Genomic DNA, 21,634 nt, shown 5'->3' with positions numbered 1-21,634 from the left:
AAATTAATAATAAAATAGACATCTTTATAGATGCTTTGTTTGTTGCTTTGTTCACATCTTCCTAGTCATGACAAAAACTGCTAGCACTAAACATAGTTGATAATTTCTATTTATTTCAAGAACAGATTTTGCCTTTCTGCACAATGGGTGTCACGATCACCAGCATTTCCAGTTATTATTCAGATTTTCCCTTTTAGAAAAGCATGTTAAATTCTTGCTTCAAAAAGTGTTTCTTTAAATATCCACCAGTGAACAGCAGATAACAGAAAAAAAGACATGATTTTTTTTTATCAGTACTGTTTGAAGTCTTTAGATGGCGTACCTGAATAAAAGATGTTTTGATGTAAAAGATGTAACACTGCTGATACCATCAGAACAAGCAAACTGTGGAGCAGCTCTGATTGGTTGCAGGTCATCAAAAGAAAAATACAAATTCTCTGCAAATACTACATTGTCAGTTTCATATAAATTCTTTGTATGAGATGGTGAAGACTTTCAGATGTTCCTCATTAACAGGTTATTAAGACAATGTTTTACAGTGGAACGAGGATGCATCCATTACATTTGTTCATAACTGCTTTATTTATAGGTATGAAAACTTTAAACATGATTAAATAATTTTTTATTTTTGTCAGCATGTGTCTGTTACCAGTCTGTTTCCAGTCCATTTCAACTATCCTGTGTCTTCTAGATATGTTTTAATAATCCTAAATACATTTTTGCATTAATTTATGGAAGCATTTTTTTCCTCTCTTTATTTCACAGGTGTTAAGTGTGCAGAAGTAACTCAACCACCTCACGTGAAAGTTTTGGAAGGGACAGAAGTCACAATATTTTGCAATCATTCTGTAAGTGCTGCTTACAATACCTTGTGGTATTCTCAAATGGTTTATGATGGCCCTAAACTCGAAATCCAGAACTATGATGGAAATAAAAATGAAAGTCGATTTATATTATATGTCGACAGAAAAGCAATGACAACAAACCTAACCATAAAGGATGTAACAATCGCAGACACAGGTGTTGTTTATTACTGTGCAGTGAGTGACACAGTAAAACAAAACCAAGCAACTGCAACGCCATAAACCTCTGGGCACAAGAGAATGCAATTTATGGAGTATATTGCTTAAAGCATCTACAATGTATTAAAAATATTGCAAAAGTTATTTCTTGTATACTCAGTTTTATTCTTTTTTAAGATGCATCATTAAATGTATTTATATTATTTATTACAGTCCACTAGAGTATATTGCTAGTCTTGTTAATTCTTCAGTGTTTTTCTAATCTAGCTTTCAATGCCACTATGCCAAGTGAGGAATACTTTCTGTGAATGTTTTTGTGGCATCTGCATTCATGTGTGATTTCCTCATTATAGGACCCTGACTTTTGGAAAGGTCATTTGTCTGCAGTGTTTTCATTATCAGTGAATCAGTTAGGAATCTTTAATACAAATAATACTTTAAAAGAAGTACATTTTATGAATGGCTTTGCCCACATCCATGAGGATCTTATTTTATTTTTCCAATGAAATTTTATTCTATACTCTATTACAATTTCCCTAACCAGTGTTCATGACTAATTGTGATCAATTGCAGATTTTCATTTTATTTAAATAAGATGTACTAAAATTACACACATTTTCCTAGATATTTTCTTCACCTGAGTTCCTTTTATGTCTGTAAGGAATATAACTGAGAGTCAGGTTTTTCACATTTTAAATATATTTAGGAACTCTGAGAATCCTAAGGGTTCTTAATGGAATATGGAAGCCACGTATCCTAAATGCTGTACATTTCTGTATTGAAAAGGAAATAATTGCCAGTATCAATTCCAAGGCAGAATGATGGTTTGCCACTCTGTCACAAAGTACAATATTTGAATATGTGGATGAGTGCTAGTGAGATAGAGCAGATAATCTCTGTAATGTGTGCATGATTAGAGAGTTAGGTATTCATACAGCTCATAAAAGCATTACAACTCTCTGGAGCATTAGAAAATGCAGTACACATACGCACATGTGGAAACAATAGCAGTTTCTATACCTTACCATCAGCCTCACCCACAAACTTTCCTTGTTAAAGACAAACCTGGGATTGTACTGGTTAATTAAAAAAATGTGAATGCTGATAAACATTGCAAATTAGCCTACCAGCCTGATCTGTCTACAAAGTCTAAGCCTTAAATTGTTTTACATTTGTTGTTAGCAGTGACAGTGCACAACAGGTAGCACACTCACCCTTCATGCAGGAGGGTATGTTTCCCTACCAGTTAGATCAATTCCTGACACTGCTATGTAGCACAAGGGAGTTGCTGCACTCCTGAGTGTGCCATCCTTTGAATGAGATGTTAAACCTGGGTTCTATGGTGGTAGCAAAGCTGGATGTAAACGATCCCAAGGCGCCTATTGAAAGGCGTAAGGGGCGTTTACCTGATGCCCTGACCAAATTTCCTGCAGTAGTAAAAATACCACCTCAGGTCTTCCCTCAAAAGGGACTACTAGCCTAGTGTGGCTAACCAGGTCGATAAAGGATAAATAAATACACACACTGTTGTTGTTGTTGTTTGTCTTTCGGCTCTTCCCGGTTAGGGATCGCCACAGCGGAACTCCAGTCCACTAATGATTGGCAGTTGGCTTTTATGGTGTCAAGTTGCCAGCCTGATGCCCAACCTTCAATGAAGGCATGCCCATTTAACGCATGTCTTTCGAACGCCCACTCGACCTCGGGGAGGACACATAGACTCCACACAGAAGGCACTCCCAAACCAAGCCGAGAATCGAACGGGAGAACCTCTTGCTGTGAGGCAACAAAGCTACCACTGCACCATATCAGACATATAAATAAATACTCACACTAATATGGGAAATAGTATTCAATGTATGAAAAATGACACCCTCTATTCAAACAGCCTAAACATCAGCTGATGGTTACTTCTCCAGCATAAGTGAACAGATTCACTAGGAATAACCTGGCTACAGACATGTTGTTAGGGATCAGATGGTAACAGACTCTGGTACAGTGATGTGGGGGGGGTTGACTGGGAGGTAAGTAGGATCAGAGGACCTGGTAGGTATGTTTTTAATTCAAGTTGTGAGGGGGCTCCTACAGAATACGTGATTGAGATCCCCAGGCTACCTGAGGAAAATGTAAGTGTTTAGTTATGGACACTGAACAGAAGGAGCTAAAGGATGAACTATTACAGATATTAGAAAGTAATTGTGTAATGACTAGATCACTAGATAGAAACTGGGACTGATAGAACTGCAAGGATACATACAAAGATTTCTCTGTTAAGACCAAGTACAACAGGAATGATCTGGTGTGTGTGTGTGTGTGTGTGTGTGTGTGTGTGTGTGTGTGTGTGTGTGTGTGTGTGTGTGTGTGTGTGTGTGTGTGTGTGTGTGTGTGTGTGTGTGTGTGTGTGTGTGTGTGTGTGTGTGTGTGTGTGTGTGTGTGTGTGAGCAAGTGCATGTGTATCTGTGTGTGGCAGGGTCACAACCATAACATGCAGACCAGCACTACACCTTGACCTTCTGGACTGGACCATGCCATGCATGGCAGAAGGTTCACCTTCATGTGCACACCCCCACCCACAAGAAATGGCTTTGTCAGGAGTTGCACTTGTTATTTCACCACCCTGTCTAGATGTTGGTGTGCAACCCAAATGTGAACAGTGCCTGCTGAAGGAGGTATCAGCATGACCATAAACATGAATATTGGGTCAGCCTCAAACAGGTGTAGGCATGTCCCCCACCAATGTAGCTATGGAAGTGTTACAACTGCAGGAGTGTGACCAAACCTGTCCATGACCAGGTCAGCTAACACCTACAGATGTTACAAACAACTTACTTTGAGGACCAGCCCTCACCTCAGACAGGCAGTACAGAATAGACACTGCATGGTTCAAATTGTTATTCATCTCCTTTAAAAAGTCACACACACAGTTTATGCTGTCCTGTAAGTCAACATGCACTGTCCGGATAACCCTCACAATATCTGAGAACCCTGATGGATCTCACCTGTAATTCCACAATGGCTCTGCATATATATTAGGTAACATCTACTGACAAACTGACATTAGGGGAGGGAGGCAGGGACCCACAGAGTTTGGATCATGGTCAAATGGGACTGCAAGTAGGGTAACAGATCAGGGCTTCCACTGCACTCATTCCAGTTTCCCAGCACTTGTCTGTCTGTCATCAGTTACCATTAACAGTATTCAAACCTATCTGTGTACATACTATTTTCTATGTTACTTTTACAATCACCAAGATTTATATTTCATTTAAAACTTCTATTTCATCTTTTACAGGAAAAATACTGTCAGTCATTTTCTAAACAAATCAAAACACTCTCACACATAAAACAGACCTAGCATGAGAAACAGTACATTTCTTTCCCTTGAAACTCACATTCAGCAAAAATGCATCTTGCAGCCCATTAAACTACAAGAGATATGCTGGAAAACATACGCAAACAGCATATAGTGAAGTACTAATTAGTACTAATTAGCATCTACAGTATGTGAAGGGTGCAGGAATTCAAAAGACAAATGTATAAAGCATATGCCAATAGCCTGGGAGTACCCACCTGAGTTTAGTGTCCCTTTTCTGGAGCAGTCTAGGAGTACTGTCTGGGGAAGTAACTTGACAGAGTCACACCGAAGATAAGTGAAGGCTGAGAGAATCAAACCTTGTCCCACAGGAAGCAACTGTCTAGGCTTACTCACTAAACTAAGTGCTAGACAAACTGTTGAAGCCAAACACAGTGAATTTCACACCAGTATGTCTATGAAAAAGCAAGGTAAATAAAAAATGTTTTCATAGTTAAATTATTAATATTAAACTCAAACTTCATGCTGTCCATTATATTCACAGCCAAGGATCACATGGAAAGAACATGACCGATATGTTAATGCTTCTGTTTACTACAAAGTGACTCGCTCAAAAAAGAAGTGAAATCAGAGATGTTCTGCAAAACTGGAAAGGGAGTTGGGGGTTGGTTTAATGCTTAACTCATTTCCACATGGACACAACATGCAAGGATTGGATCTCACCTTTGAAGGAAAATGGGTAGGTTTAAAATGGTTCTCAAGGGCAGCTAGCCTAGTACTTAACTAGGAACCTATCAGTTAAACATTAGTAGAACAACTGATTTTGTATCAACACTTATTTCTGAATCACTAAAGCTATGAAACTTTAGTGGCTGATTGAGTGTAATCCTGAGTGATTTATCAAATGCGGCAGTTTGTGTGGGATTAAGACACTTGTCTCCCCTACCTAAAACACATGGTTTAAGACTGAGGAAGTCACTTAACCAGCCAGTGCCACCTAACACACACACATATGTTTGCACACACACACACACACACACACACACACACACACACACACACACACACACACACACACACATCTGTGCGTGCACATGCAGGAGCTCGCACACATACACACGCACACACATGTACATATGCACGTGTGCACATGCAGGAGCTCACACGTGCGCATGCACGTGCACACACACACACACACACACACACACACACACACACACACACACACACACACACACACACACACACACACACACACACACACACACACACACACACACACACACACAGACTAAATTCAACAGCCGGAGCACACTTCTGACATACCTATTCGGTTGGAGCTTATTAAATGCATGTGACATTTCCTAGCATCCTGCTTTCAGTGCTCAGCTGCCGCTTTCTCTCAGTTCAGCACAGTTAAAAAATAAGCTGTTGCTTCTTTCTCTACAAATAAGAAGTGCTTTACTTCTAAAACAGAAATTCATTCCATTTTTCTTGGTACTGTTAAAACAAAGCTCCTATTTCTACAAAATAGAGATGCTTTAGCTAAGAAAGAAATTCACTTTACCATCCATCTCTGGTGTTAAATTACACATTCAGTCTGCATGCTAGCTCCAGCCAATACCATGCTGAGCAGGAAGTTATTTCCCTAAGGATGCTGAACATCATTTTTTTAATGTTGTGGAAATCCATGCTTTATGGGATTTTTTTTTTTTTAGTTCGGACACTGAGCAAAATTTTTTTAATTAAATTTTCATGGCCAGTCCCTCCTACACACACACAGAGAAAACACCGGGCCTAAGGCAGACACCTAGGGTGTCTTGTGCTGGATCTGGCCCTAGGTACCCATACTTCCAGCGAGCCCTGGTATTGTGTGGCACCTTATGTCCAGGAAAGTTAAGGACAGGTTTTTAGATGTCTGTAGTACAGGCCACCATACTTTTCTGATCTACAGTGTCCCCACTAACCTGACTACTCTCAAACAGTAATGTATCATGGGTATGCACAAGCAGAGAGAGAGAGAATGCCTTTGGAGGGGATGTCTGGGTTACATTCCATGTGTCCAAGAAATGCCCTGCAGCCTTGGACTGCGTCTAATCATCACTGACATTGTCATCATCATCATCATCATCATCAGAGGTTAAGAATCCTCCAACTAACAGCATTCACATCCAGAGCAGCCAGTTGCCAGATACGGATGGGAAAGGGATAATCAAAGAGTTGCAAAGCCACAAACCATCTAGCATGGAGATGGAGAACCTGTAGTACCACCAGATTCTCAGCCCTGGTTGCTTGTGGCTTATGGCTGGATTTCCCTCTAGTCAGCTGTGTGTCAGTCATATCCCTGTAAATATGGAAAACACTGCAATTGGAAGCCATGGTCCCACCTGGTACTGATAACAGAATGTATGAGAAGGTTACTAATAAGAATATAAGTCATGTTTTCCCATGGCATGGCATTCAAATAGGTGTACCTAACAAAAAACTACCATTGTCATTAGTTATAACCAATGCACAACCAACAAAAGCATAGCAACTACACGACTGGCATACCATCAAGCACAGAACCCTTTCAAGCAAAATAGTCACAATATACAAAAAAATCATGCTGCAAACCATTGTTATAATTATCCTGTGTACCAAGGCTTGAACATAAACCAGTATTACAATGGCAAATGGCAAACTAAAGTTCACACCAAGCAGGATTAATGTGCTGAGATGCTGTTGTGGCCAGTACACATGATGGCCAATGTACACGTGCAGACAGCTTTAAAAATTCAGATACAGGGAAGAAGAACTGAAGCAGTCCATGTATCATCTACAAGTATACAGTACTGTAAAATGTTAACACTGCGTAAAGAAACAGATATAAAATTAACACATACCTGTAATTTTACAGATTCCTGTTGTAAGGGAACAAAATAATACTGCAATAGTTACTCATACAAAAAGTAAATGCTTCATCTGTAGGTCAGTAATGATCCCTGCTCCATGTCGCATTGACATTGGAAAATTATATTGTCAGTTTAAAGAACTCTGTGACAGTCTGAGTTGTAGGTGTATGTGAGTAGTCAGGAGAGTGGTCAACATATTGACCATCTGTTCAGTGATTAATATGAGGTGGCTCTTGCACAGTCTATACATCACAGCTTGTCATCAATGGCCATGCTAGCCATAATTATAAAAGTTTTGGTTGGTATTGACCATAATATTCTTAGTAGAAAAAACAGGGATTGAGGTTTGCCATGTTGTCCTTCTTACAGTAGAGTTGTGCAGATAGCTAATGGTCTGAGCTGTAGTTCCAGTGGTACCTGGTTGGAGTTTCTCAGCCCTAGTTTGTCTACTGTGTGACCTTGATCAAGTCTCTACCACACATTTCTCCGAGATCACCCCTGACTGTAACCAAGTAGGCCTACCTGGTTAGGAAATGGGTATTATTAGCCATTCCAGTGGTGTAGAGAGTTAAAACCCTGACTATGACCAAGTGACCCAAGTTTGATTAACAGCTTAGGTGACTGATTGATGGCTCAAGCAAGGAAGGTGGTACAAGAGCATCTCTTGGCCACAATCCCTGGCTGAAGCCAGGGACATCACTAGAAGAAGTGTGATCGGGAGAGGGGAAGTGGTCATAGCTGAGCTGCTACAAAGATCAGGCAAAATGCTGCTAGGTCACATTGCACAAGCACACTCAGGACCATACCACATTGCCACAAAGGGGAGGGGGTTGGGTAGTTTATAATAGAAACTACCCTAGCAGGACATTTTAGACATGTTGAGCCACATTGCCTTGGATACTGGACCAGCTTCAACAGTACCAGCTTTAGTCCAGTGGCCATGGAGTTAGCTGGAAAACCCAGACTGAGTGGGGCATGAGGGCTGGGCCAATAATAATGACTGAATGGTGGGACAAAAAAAAAACCAAAAAAAAAACAAATGGGGGTTATTGTCATTACAATGGCAGCGGAAGCATAAGACTTCCATGATTGTCATGTTCCAGTTATGACATTTCACCATCTGTGCAACCATATGCTTCCTTCTCCATAACTCTCCAATGTATCCTCTCATTTCCAACAGTTAATCTGGACAAAAAAGACATAAACACAACAAACAAATGGCCAGGAATAACGTATTGAACATTTTTTATTGCTTTTATTTTTTTCATTATTTTTCATTATCCTTTGTGTAACACTTGACATTGAACAATATCGCACGTTATCGCTGAGCAGAGGGTAATGACAGCTCTTGTCCTTCCTACACATGTGTTAAAACTTGGCCATCAGTCAAGTACCAGGGATTAGCAAAGTTGCACATCAGTAATCAAATCTGACATTAAAAGCAAACACTGAAGTAATGTAAGATGATAACGTCTGTTAACAGTTTCCATGGCTGACTGTACTAATTATGTGAAACTCCATTTCCATGGACTACATGCATACTTGTAATCTACTGAGGATGGGATGCCTTTGTATAGCATTGTTTCCAATATTTATATGTATAATGATCATCTCTTCACACATTTTGACTGGTAGCTTTGGTGGTGTACTTGTGTAAAGATGTGCTTGTTACATTATGACTAAGCTATGCAAGTGTTTGACTCCTGTCCTGTGAATTAATTTTATGGTGATTTCCACTGTTGTGATAACCTGAAATGTGGAAGATATGTGTGATGCACAAGTAATGCACGGTTTTCTATTTTTACCATGTTGTGAACTCAGAATAAGTACAAGATACTCACATACATAAAGGTCTGACAGATTGCAATAAAAAACGTTTATGCTTGTCAAACAGTGTGTAACACTTGGCACAGACATTAATCATCTCATGACAAAATTGGAAGAGTGATCTTTTGTCCATACTAATAATTTAGTGATCATCAGATGACCGAATTTAAACTCGAGGTGCAATAAACAGAAAGCGATAATACTATAATCACAGGTTCAGATGATTCTTTGCACTCTAACACCACCTATGGCTCATTGAACTGCACTTGCGATGTAAAATTTTAAAGTAAGTTATGTTGAGGGTTTGTATCCCTGATTCATTTCGTGTTTTGAACATTGCTTATTGTACATTTTCCTTGCTGTTGGCAAGAACCCTGCAAATGCGTGTTTATTTTAGTTATTTATTTTACATTTGTTGACCGGGTTAGTCCAACTGGATACATGTCCATTTTCAGCGGAGGCCCGGGGAGAAAAGCTCCACAAAGACAAGAAAAACACATAAATTTACATACAGATAAATTCACATTAACATGATTTATAAGTTACAGTGATATATATACATTTGCCAACAGTGTGGTTAAGATTAAAGGCTCAAAGGACAAAGATGTTACTTTGTCCCACTTATACTTTGTTATAAGTTACCTTGGTATAGAAACATTTGCCAACAGTGTGGTTAAGATTATAGGCTCAAAGGACAATAATGTTACTTTGTCCCACAAATAAGAACCTAGCCCTTATGAGGTACAGCAAGACCAAGAGGAGCCTGATTACTATAAAACCAGCAGAGATAAAGGCTTAGTGATCAGAGGAGTTACAATTGTATGAAACTTGAAAGAAGAAAAAAGAGAAAAGAGAGAAAAGCCCCTAGTTAAGAGTATGTGGGTGATGTGAGACTATTAGGATTAGTCTGGATTAGGACATGGGCATAGCCAATGTGACTTAAAGAATTCTTTAAGATTATTTTTGAATTGACAAAGTGAGGTAATAAGTCTTAGGTTATTAGGAAGGGAATTCCAGACCTTTCCTATGGAATTGGAATAAAGAGCTTCGCCACCCGAATTATTAGATTTAGTGGTTAGAACCAGTAAACTATTTGAAGATCGAAGGCAGCTAAGATTGGAGTACGGAGTCAGAAGTTTATTCAGCGAAGGGGTTTTATCTGGTTCCTTAATTATTTTAAACGCTTCAGTGAGTTGGTTAAGTTTGAGAAGATTGGGTAGTTCTAGCCAGTCAAGTTTCCTTAGGTTAAGGCAGTGGTGAGTACGATATGATTATAGGCAACAGAGAGTTTATTAATCTCTCTTTTGTTGAGGAAACAAAGCACAGGAGAGGCATATAATAGGGTGGAGAGGAGGTGCGTGTGTGCAATGGTTAGTTTGGCATTAGGGGTTAGAAAGTTCTTAATTCTGTACATGGAACCGAGTTTCTTGTTTACTGTCTTTATGGTTTGACTAATATGCATATCAAATTTAAGCCTATTGTCAATAGTGACACCTAGTAGTTTGGTGTTGGTGACAGGCTCAATGATGGTACCATTAATGGATTGAACGTAGAAGGTCCTATTATTAGAATGTAGAGGGTGTTGCCCTAGAGGAGAAACTGAGGTGGGAAAAAATAGCAGTAACTTAGTTTTTTTTGGATTTAGGATGAGTTTCCGTTCTGTGAGCCATTTTTCAACTGTAGCAAAGCAGTGTTGGGTGACTACTTGTAGATCATGGAGAGAAACATCAGAGCAGATCAGGGTGGAATCGTCTGCATATTGGATGCAGGTGGCTTTAGGGATGACTGAGTGAAGTTCATTTATGAATAAGGAGAAGAGAAGGGGACCAAGTATGAAGCTCTGGGGAACTCCTATGGTGTTAGGTAGCAGGTGTGATAGCTTGTTTTGCCACTGGACTGCTTGTTGCCTACCAGAAAGGTAAGCATTAAACCATCTGAGGGCTGGATTATCGAGGTGTAAGGTTTCAAGGTTGTGGAGCAATAGCTGGTGATTGACCATATCGAAGGCTTTTGACAAGTCAAGAAAGAGGGCGGAAGATATTTTTTTGTTATTACGGTTATTGTTGACTGCGTCAGTAAAAAAAAGGAGGGCGGTGGTTGTACTATGATGGGGTCTAAAACCGTGTTGAGATTTGGACAAAAGATTGTTTAGGGTGAGAAAGTGTAAGAGTTGTTTGTGGACACATCTTTCTATAATTTTGGCTATTGGTGACAATATTGCTATAGGTCTATAGTTCGATGGTTCCGTGGAGGAGCCACCCTTATGAAGTGGAATGACGTAGGATATTTTCCAAATGGAGGGGATGGTGGCCTCTGTTATAGTTCTGTTAATCAGGATTGAGATAGGATAGGCTATAACATCTGATGCTATTTGTAGGTATTCCGCTGGGAGACGATCGGCCGATAGGGTGGTTGGTTTAAGTTTCTTCAATAGGGTTCTAATGTAAGAGGTGGATATTGGTTGTAGGTTAAAGAAGGGTAGAGATTTGTCAATAACATTAGTTAGGGGGGAAGAAGAAGGAGTTAGTTGATTGGCTAGAAACTGGATGGTCTCGGTAAAAAAGGAGTTAAAGGTATTGGCTACATCTTCAGGATTTTTACCAATAAGTGTCTCAGGGGTAAGGGTAGTTGATTTTCCAGAATGGACGAGATTATTTAAACCTGCCCAGAACTTCTTAGGATTATTCTGGTGTTTATCCTGGAGGTGACAGAAATAGTTCTTTTTGTCCCGGGTAATGTCAGTTTTCGTAGCATTTCTAAGTTGCTGGAATTTGATGCGATCTAGAGGTGCTTTAGTAGCTCGCCATTTATCCCAAGCCTGATCTCTAAGTTTAATTTTTGATTTGGTTTCTCTAGTTAGCCAAGGTGCTATCCGTACCTTGGATCTGATTAGTCGGTTAGGTGCATGAGAGTCCAGTATGTTTAGGAATGTGTCATTAAAGTATGTCACACTCTCATCTAGGGGTAGAGTTTTTAGCTTGGACCAGTTACAGGATTTGAGTTCTGCTAGGAATTGTGCTGGGACAAATTTCTTCTTATTTCTAACAAGTCTATGTATGGGAAGGTTTGTACAGGTAAATTTATGTTTTATTATGAAAGTGACAAGGTGGTCACTAAGATCATTGGGGAGGGTCCCAGTGGTATATTTATGTGTGTCATTATTGGTAAGAATCCAGTCGATAGTGCTCTCTTTTTGTTGAGCATTTCCAACTCTTGTTGGAGAGATAATATTTTGGGAGAAACCATATAAGTTAATGGGCAAGGGATTAGTCTGAGCAGAGCACAGGGTCCAGTCAATGTTGAAATCCCCTAGTACAATGGTTTCTTGAGGGTAGTTAGTGGCTAACCAGCTTAGAGTTAGCTCCAAGGTTTCTAAGTTATTCCCAGGTGGGATGTAAATAACAATAAGATTGATACTTTTTTGGATATTTAGGCAGATCTTTAGGGCAATTAGCTCTACATTAGAGACCTTGGGAGGTTGAGATGGATTCATAATGATATTAAGTGTACTTCTATACATGACAGCTATACCACCACCCCTTTTTTTTTATCTGATCAACCCTTAAAATATTGTACCCAGGTGGGAGAATCTCTTCATCATTTGTGGTTGGTTTGAGCTATGTTTCAGATAGACACATAATGTCTGGGAGATGTGTGGCTAACATGGCATGTAAATTGTGAACCTTGTTGTTTATGCTTCTTAGATTAAGATGGAAGATGAGGAGGGAGTTAGTTGATCTTTGGGCTAATTTTGGAGTGACAGAGTCGAGGTTAGTGGTTGGGCCTGGGTTCGGGTGTATGTCGCCATCTTTAGTAATACGTTTCTTCAGATGGTCTAAGAGTCTTAGGAGTTTGCATAGTATCTTTTGACCATGTTTTGTTGAGGTTGCCTTTGGGTATCATTGGGTGAGATGTATACTTTTAGTACCTAGAGTTGTTATGGGGTAATAAGAAGGAGAGATCAGATTAGGGGGAGGATTTATGTGATTACATGTGTGACCCTTGGGAAAGTGAATTCCCAAGAGAGTTTGGTTTTCATACCTCGATAAATAATAAGGGATAATTATGAGTGGAACTATAAGTGGGATGATAGGATTCATTGCTTTACCCATGTTATTGAGAAAAGGATAACTAATGGGGTGGGAAGGACCTGGAGGTGGCTGCCTAGTATTGGTAAATAACTGGGATTGTGGGAGGAGATATTTTGTATTGAGGGGCAGCTGTAATTGGTTCAGAGCTGAGTGGGATGGGTTTGTTGACCTGATAAATGTAGAAATAGCGGGGGCGGGTGGGATATGGGGGCAGGGTGGGGCACGCAGCGAGCCCGAGCGAAGCGAGGGCGAAGCGGAGCGGGGATACACCGACCAGGAGCTTTCAGGGTCTTAAAGGTCTACTGCATGTAAGTACAGAACACCGCTTTTGAAAAATGCTTATTCCTTATGCTTAGACCTGATTTTATGTAAAAGATGATAATTCAGATGAAGTTTTGGACTAACTCACTGGCTTCACACTGATTTCAGGTTGAACAGCAAAGGGACTGGAGATATAGAGCAAAGGGACTGGAGATATAGACTTTGTGTAGGCTGTCTAGAATTAGACTGCCAGCTTTGATTAAAAGTACTGTTCTGCTGCCTGCCTGAGGGAGCTTTCCTGAGGTAGAAATACAACAAGGGTATAGTTTTTACCCTATTTCCTTGGGAATATTTTGAATTGACACTAATAGCAGGAACCAGCCTGTGCATTCGCACCGTGGTAATAGTCCTTCCAGAGTCAAAGCCTAGTACCTGGGAGCCAAGCGGTTATTATTTGGGGGGGTACCTAAGAAGAGATAAAGGAACAGACATTGATTTAGTGTAGCAATATTACCATGACCAAGAATAAGAACAACTATAATCAGTCTATCAGTTCCAAGTAGCTAAAGGTAATCTACTGATCACATCATCAGCAGGGGAAAGGATAAACTATTAGGTGCAACTCAAACCACAAATTCACACACCCTCAATAAACTATTATAAAACAAGCAGATAAATCAGGAATAAATGGCGCCAGCAAGTCCTCCTTGAAAGAGCGTTAAATTAAAACTTAACTCGTGGTTAAACGCCAAGGGAGATTTAGCGTTGAGTTACTTTACCACACTCCCAAAAGCTTTAACAGAATCGAAGTTCCTCCGACCTTATACACAGTGCGCAGACATATTATATTACCAAATATAGTCAAGTCAAACATGTGCTACTCATACAAGAATTCAATTTAGCATAAAAGGTATTCAGTTTTACAGTACCTATTAAGCCACAGTTAGATAACACAATAACAGTACAGGCAAAAAATCAGTATAATAAAAGAGACCCTGGATACCACATAGGTTCAAAACGTGCAAGTACTGTGATAAATAATTAGAAACAGCACGCTACTGACTAGGTTCTTACAGACCTTGTGGGAGTAAACAGGACTTTTAGTATTTAGCGTATACAACTGAAAAGGGAGGTTACATCGCCAGTATGCTTCAATATACCAAAAGAAAAACAATATATCTATTAAGTCGGTCAGACTGAATTTGTGCTGTAGTAAAACGCTAACATTTGACCCGATCACTTAACATGCTTCCTATCAAGTTTGGTGACAGTCAAGCTGAACAAATACTTGATACACCTACAGTTTAGTCAAAAAACAGAGGTGATACAGAAGGAAAAAAGACAAAAATCATCATTAATAGCATACCTCGTGGCAGGAACAGGTGACCAAGCAGGAGAACACAACAGTACCGTTTTTTTTTTTTTTTTTTTTTTTTTAAATGGCGGAAACTAGTAGGGACTAAGAAAGCTCACTTACATCAGAGGAAAGGAAGGGAGGGTGTTAGCACCGATACACCGACCAGGAGCTTTCAGGGTCTTAAAGGTCTACTGCATGTAAGTACAGAAGACCGCTTTTGAAAAATGCTTATTCCTTATGCTTAGACCTGATTTTATGTAAAAGATGATAATTCAGATGAAGTTTTGGACTAACTCACTGGCTTCACACTGATTTCAGGTTGAATAGCAAAGGGACTGGAGATATAGACTTTGTGTAGGCTGTCTAGAATTAGACTGCCAGCTTTGATTTAAAGTACTGTTCTGCTGCCTGCCTGAGGGAGCTTTCCTGAGGTAGAAATACAACAAGGGTATAGTTTTTACCCTATTTCCTTGGGAATATTTTGAATTGACACTAATAGCAGGAACCAGCCTGTGCATTCGCACCGTGGTAATAGTCCTTCCACAGTCAAAGCCTAGTACCTGGGAGCCACGCGGTTATTATTTAGGGGGGGGGGTACCCTATTTCCTTGGGAATATTTTGAATTGACACTAATAGCAGGAACCAGCCTGTACATTCGCACCGTGGTAATAGTCCTTCCAGAGTCAAAGCCTAGTACCTGGAAGCTTGCCTGACAAGCTTTATAAAAGCTATTCTGTGGCATGTGTAACAAGTATAGAGGTCAAAAGAAGACAGAGACAGTTAATGGTTTGAATCCCTTAATGTGTAATTCGTGGCAGTGTGAGCAGTGGTCTTGATGACCTTGCTTTCTCAGTCTTGTCATGTGTGCATACTCCAGCCATTACAACTCCCAAGTTAAATTCAACTGATGTTACATGAATAACTGTTTATTTATTTATGTTGGTTGACTTTGGTAGTACACTGATCGCAGTGGACCATTTACAGGCTCAGCCCAGGTGAACAGGATCACATAAGAAATGAACAAAATATATTTATTGATAAAAGGATATGCTAAACAACAAATGACCCAAGATGGCTTAAGCTACAATCATTATATCGAGGTATATGAAGACATTAAATAGCCAAGTGAGAGTAGTTGCAGGATAGGTGACCAAGGTGAGAAGACAGAGGAGAGGTGAGAGAGCCACACAGGGGTAAGAGGAGTGGAAAGGAGAACAAGAATGAGAGAGGTGCAAAAAGAAGAGGGATACATATTAACAAACAGGGGGATTCAATAAACCTTACATGGTAATTTTTGACCGTGTGTGCAGCAATGAAATTTAGATTCAGCAAGGGCATGTAAAGGAGTGCATCCCTCTGCAAACAAGGTAAACACCATGGCATACTAATTACAGCATAAGTAGCTGAATCCCATGCAAACTAACCAGTCCAACATAGTGGAGCTAATCAACAAGCTATAAACAATCTGTGTAGATTCCATGCTGTTTTTTCCTGCAAATTCCAACATTTTTGGAATACCAGCCACAGGAAGGAGTCAGAGTCTACATGGACAGAATGATGTGCTACAGGCTGAAGCCAGTGCTGCTGCTCATAGGCCTAGGCTGAGAAGGAGAAGAGTTTTCAGGCCCTGTTTAACTTTTCACAACCCACATGATGTGGAAATTGTAGAACACTACAGGGTGGATAGGGACACACTACAGGAACTCTGCAACCTCTGCTGTCCTCAAGTCAGAGCCAGAGCCATCTGAGTGAAAACCATCCCAGGTGGGACAAAGGTATGTGTAGCCCTTAGACTCATAGCTATATCTTTCAGAGACAAACAGAGGACATGCTGGGGGTGTCAGACGCATCAGCATCCAACATCCTCCACCAATTCCTGAATGCTATGCTCCAACATGCCAGTGACTACATATATTTTTCCTGTAGTTCTGATGACAGGGCCAGAAATATACAGGAGTTATACCCTGAAGTACTGGATGCCATAGATTGCACAAATATTAAAATGAAGGCACCACCTGGGGAACAGGGTAGGCTCTATTTAAACAGAAAGGGCTACCACTCTATCAATTGCCAAGTAATGTGTAATGCCAAGAGAATCATCTTGAATGTGCGTGCTGGCAACCCTGGCAGTGACCATGACTCACATATCTGGCACACCTCCCAAACTGTACCAGATGTTTGTTGGGGGGATATCCCACATTGTCATTTAATGAGGGATGCAGGCTATGAACTGGCACTGTGGCTGATGATGCCCATCAGAAATGCATACCCATCCATGGAAGAATGCCTTAATGAGGTACATGCTCAAACCAGAAATATCATAGGGCATGTGTTTGGGCTGCTGAAGTCACGGTTCCAGTGCCTAGATACAACTGGGGGAGCACTGCAGTACAGTCCATGGACATGTACAGAAATATTGACAGTATGTGCTAAGCTATACAACATAATCCTGAGGAAACAGCTTCAGCAGGATCAGCAAGGGGAATGGGCACTAATCCCACCACCAAGGCCAAGGTCACCACAGCCACAGACAGATGAGGAGTCAGAGGGGAACCACCATCTGCTGTGGGTGCAGGCAGATGTAGGCATGTTCAGTATGCCCTTGCACTGGCTCTGAGACAATGCACAGCACACTAATTCACCACCTAGGGACCTAAAACCTTTCTCTTATTCACATACACATAATAACATTGATGCCAAGAAATTCACACAACCATTACCTTCCCATGTATTGGGTGTTGGCTGTGTACTGCTTGCATCAGACAGTCAGCTCTGAACTAAAACCATGGTAATGTGTTGCATTTACAAGATAAGGCCTGAGCCTGGACTGTATTATCTAATAAAAATGAATGTGTGGCATATCCTTATATTTCATTAGTTGGTATGATAAAAAAGTAAAAGGTGGGAGATCGGTACAGAAATTACCTTAACATGTGACAGCAGAGATTTATTTGACTTATATGTGTCTATTACTAAGTAGCAGACCTCAGGCATCAAAGAGTCACACAGTCGTACCTCTCAAAACTAATGATGATCACTGCATGCCCTCACTTTAGCACCCTACATTTGTACTGGAAAATCATTAAAGAGAGAAGTTAGAAAGTAATGAGACACATTCCAGTTTCAGACTTCACAGCCCTCACAAGACCATTCACTTTAAAGTTGGGAACCTCAGATGCTATCAACTGTCTAACTCTCAAAGGCCAATATAAGTCAAACCTACAATTACCAGTTCAACACCAGAAATGCAGATATAATAAGCACTAATTTAGCTATGCACCCTATGCATCAGACACAAAGCTTGTTTATCCCTGAATCCAAAAGATAGAAAACAGAGATATGGCAGTTATCATCAGTTGCACAGGGTGTTGTGTGTGTGTGTATGGGGGTGGAGGGGTGGTGGTGGGCAGGAAGCCTAGGCTGTTAAAAAGGTCGGTGAGTGTGTGTGAATGGCCAGTGAGACAAAATGAGTAACTGTTTGTGTGTGTGTGTGTGTGTGTGTGTGTGTGTGTGTGTGTGTGTGTGTGTGTGTGTGTGTGTGTGTGCGTGTGTGCGTGTGTGTGTGTGTGTGTGTGTGTGTGTGTGTGTGTGCGTGTGTGTGTGTGTGTGTGTGTGTGTGTGTGTGTGTGTGTGTGTGTGTGTGTGTGTCTGTAGGGTTCCGCCAGGTGAAACTAGTGTGTCACTGTCTGCAGGGCAACTAACTATCCAACCATAGATGGGAAGAAATGTTCATGCCAAAACACAAATGCCCAGAGATTCCTCGATTTCTTGATTTCATCAAATGCAAATACCTTCGACCAGTTGGTCGATTCCCCCACAGGAGGTTCCTGAGGGAAGGTATAAACAACTTCACAGCCCTCTCCTCTACCAGAGGAACTGGTACATATGTCCAAACCTACACAAATGTACTATATGAACATTTATATAGCTGCTTGGAATCAGGAATACCTATCAGGATGAAATCCTCTTCCTCAAGGAAGAGTAAACCTGTCTGGTGGACATCTGCAATAAATAAACTGTATAATAAAAGGAAAACAATTGCTGTCCAGGACCAAGAAGGAGCAAGTACCTAACTGGAAGCAATTTCTCCTTAGCCTGAACAAGCAAATAAAAACACTAGTGAAATCCTCCAAAGAAAACTTTGAGTCCAAACTGGGCACATCTACTAAAGACAGTCATAAGGCCTTCTTCACATATGTCCACAGTCTCAAGGGAAACACCTAGATCTGCTCAGAAATGGTGGTCAAGGACACCACATACACAAACCCTGTAGATATAGCCAGACTGCTGTCAGACTGTTTCAGTGAAAACTTCACCCCTTTGCCCCCACCCCCCATCAGTAAAACTGGACATCCCAGTACCGGTCTCCCTCCCCCTATCACTAGGGAGCAAGTAATCACTGCTCTCTCAAAAGCAAAAAATGCAGCTTCCATGAGTCCCGATAACATCCCAGGCTGCAACCTACATGAACTCAGGCAAGAACTTGCAGCACCATTAGGCACCATTACACATTTCTATAAATGTTCTAAAGACATATATACAATGTACTAATAACACACTCCATATTCAAATCATATTAGCCTTCTCTATTAACATAAGTGTAATAGATATAGTTTCATTTAACCCTGGGGGGGTTGTAAATGAGACATAGGTAAGAGAATGTTTATAAAGGGCATTACTTAACTTTTTATTTTTTATGTCATTTGTATGCTCATAAATTTTCAATTTCAAGGAACGTGCCGCTGTCTTGCCCACATAAAAAAAAATTATTTGGCATTTTAGATAAAATCAATATGAACCTTGGGGGGGAGACTGGAAAATTTATTAAAAAAGAAAGAGGCAGAATGGCAGTTAAAGTTGGTGGCAATGCTCCCCTCAGGGTTAAATGAAACCATATCTATTATACTTATGTTAATAGAGAAGGCTAATATGATTTGAATATAGTGTGTGTTATTAGTACATTGTATATATGTCTTTAAAACATTTATAGAAATATGTAATAGTGTGTTTTTATTTATGAACAATTTTTACTCATATATAGTTTGTAATGTGGTATTGTAAATATTTATGATGAATTTACTACATTGAATATGGATTGGTGGGACAATTAATAACGGTTTGATGTGTATAATTTATAAAGGGTTTAGGCAATGGAAGCAAATGTATTCTGAAGAAATCAGTCCATATGTTACCAGATGGCTAGCAACCCGACTCACTGATAGAATACACCTTGTCAAAATAGGGGAAGCCACCTCATGCAGTAGAACTGTAGCAAGCTCTGTACCCCAAGGATCAGTCTTCGGGCAACTGCTGTTTGGGATACTTTTCTGAGGTGCAGACAAAAAAACAGTGGGATTTGGCTGACCAAGTTTGCAGATGACTGCAAGCTGGGTGCTGTCATCAATTCCCCTAGTGATGTGGACATCCTCCAAGAGGGTCTCACCCAAACAAATGACTGGTGCCAGAAACATGGCCTCAAACTAAATGCCAAAAAATGATTCATCATCCCCTTTAAGGTCCTAAGCATGCAATCAGTCATGAGGGATTTGTACACCCAGGTTGACAGCAAACTGACTTTTGACCACTATATTGCCGCCATTGTATGGAAAGTTCTCTACATGGCCCACCTCATTAGTAAAGATATCTCATCCAGGGAGAAGGTGGTCATAACATCCCTGAATTCTTCCCTTATAAGGCCCATTATTGAGTACAATGCCCCTTTTGGCATGTACCTTACAAAGCACATGCAGCAGCTGGAGAGATCACAGAGGTTCCTCAATAGGAAAATCCAGGGCCTCAAACATCTACCCTACACAGATAGGCTAAAGGCCCTGTCCCTTTTCTCAGTCTCTTACACACTCCTCAGAGGTGATCTTTGTCTGGCATACAAAGCAATCTCAGATCCCACCCTGATGGGACTGCTGCATATCCACAAGTCAAGCTCCACTCGAGTAACTCAGATGCGCAACCTCAACTTATTCTGGGACATCAATAGGACTTGTTGGTGGGACAGATTTTGTGTCCCAGAGACTCCCCTTTTGTGGAATAGACTCTCTCTCTCCATGTCAAGCAGAGTGCCTCATTAACCCTTTTAAAGTGCAACCTGGATAACTGGATGGGGAACAGAAAATACACCTCTGAGATTTCACCTGTGGCCCTGCTGGACAGTTGCATAGGGTGCTGACTTGTTGGAACACAAGATAAATTCTTGGCTAGGTTTGTAAGGGCCTCAGGCCCAATAGCCTAGTAACTTCCTATGATCCTATGAGTATAACCAAGATCTGTGCTGACTCTACATCTTAGTATGATGGACAAATGTGAGCCATTCATGTTAGAAGTGGCAGTTCATCGTTATTGTTCCCAACCACAGGAAATGACTCTGACAGAAGTTACACTGGCATGTCCATGCCCACAGTCAGATGCAGTGCTGCTACATGAATGTGATTGATATCTGCTGGATGAGCTCCCTTCACAGAGATTCTAGGACCATGACCCTATCGCCTGCCATGTCTGGGTGTGGACAATGAGCTCAGTGATGGAGCACTGGAAGTATTGCCACTATGGGTGTGTGATCGGTCAGGCCACATTGGCTGACAGCAGATGATGTGGCGGCCCCCTCACACCCCCCAACTATATATACTAACTCTAGGATTGCACTATAGTGGTAAAAAGGGCATATACCTTTTAATTACCTTATTCGCACTGCCACTACTATGTTGAAATTTAACATTTTAAGGTGTCAGTGTTATGAGTTTCAGTCAAGTGAGTTTTCAGTATTATGAACTTTAGGTTATATGGTCTCAGTCAAATGAATTTCAGTCAAATGAAATTTCGATCATATGAAGTAGACCCATATATATATATATATATAT

The 21,634-nt window shown here is 40.5% G+C and overlaps 1 gene segment (V, D, J or C); it reads left to right on the top strand.

Annotated features, from left to right (window-relative positions):
• The first annotated feature begins 467 nt into the window (after positions 1–467).
• LOC122790741 lies at positions 468–1,086 on the top strand. The segment is given in 2 exon segments: positions 468–589; positions 766–1,086. Coding segments are annotated over 2 exon segments (381 nt in total).
• The last annotated feature ends 20,548 nt before the right edge of the window (positions 1,087–21,634 follow it).

Source organism: Protopterus annectens, chromosome 16.part0, assembly GCF_019279795.1.
Source record: "Protopterus annectens isolate FY-2018-M chromosome 16.part0, PAN1.0, whole genome shotgun sequence".
Classification (NCBI taxonomy): domain Eukaryota; kingdom Metazoa; phylum Chordata; order Ceratodontiformes; family Protopteridae; genus Protopterus; species Protopterus annectens.
This window is presented reverse-complemented; position numbering and strand designations above follow the sequence as displayed.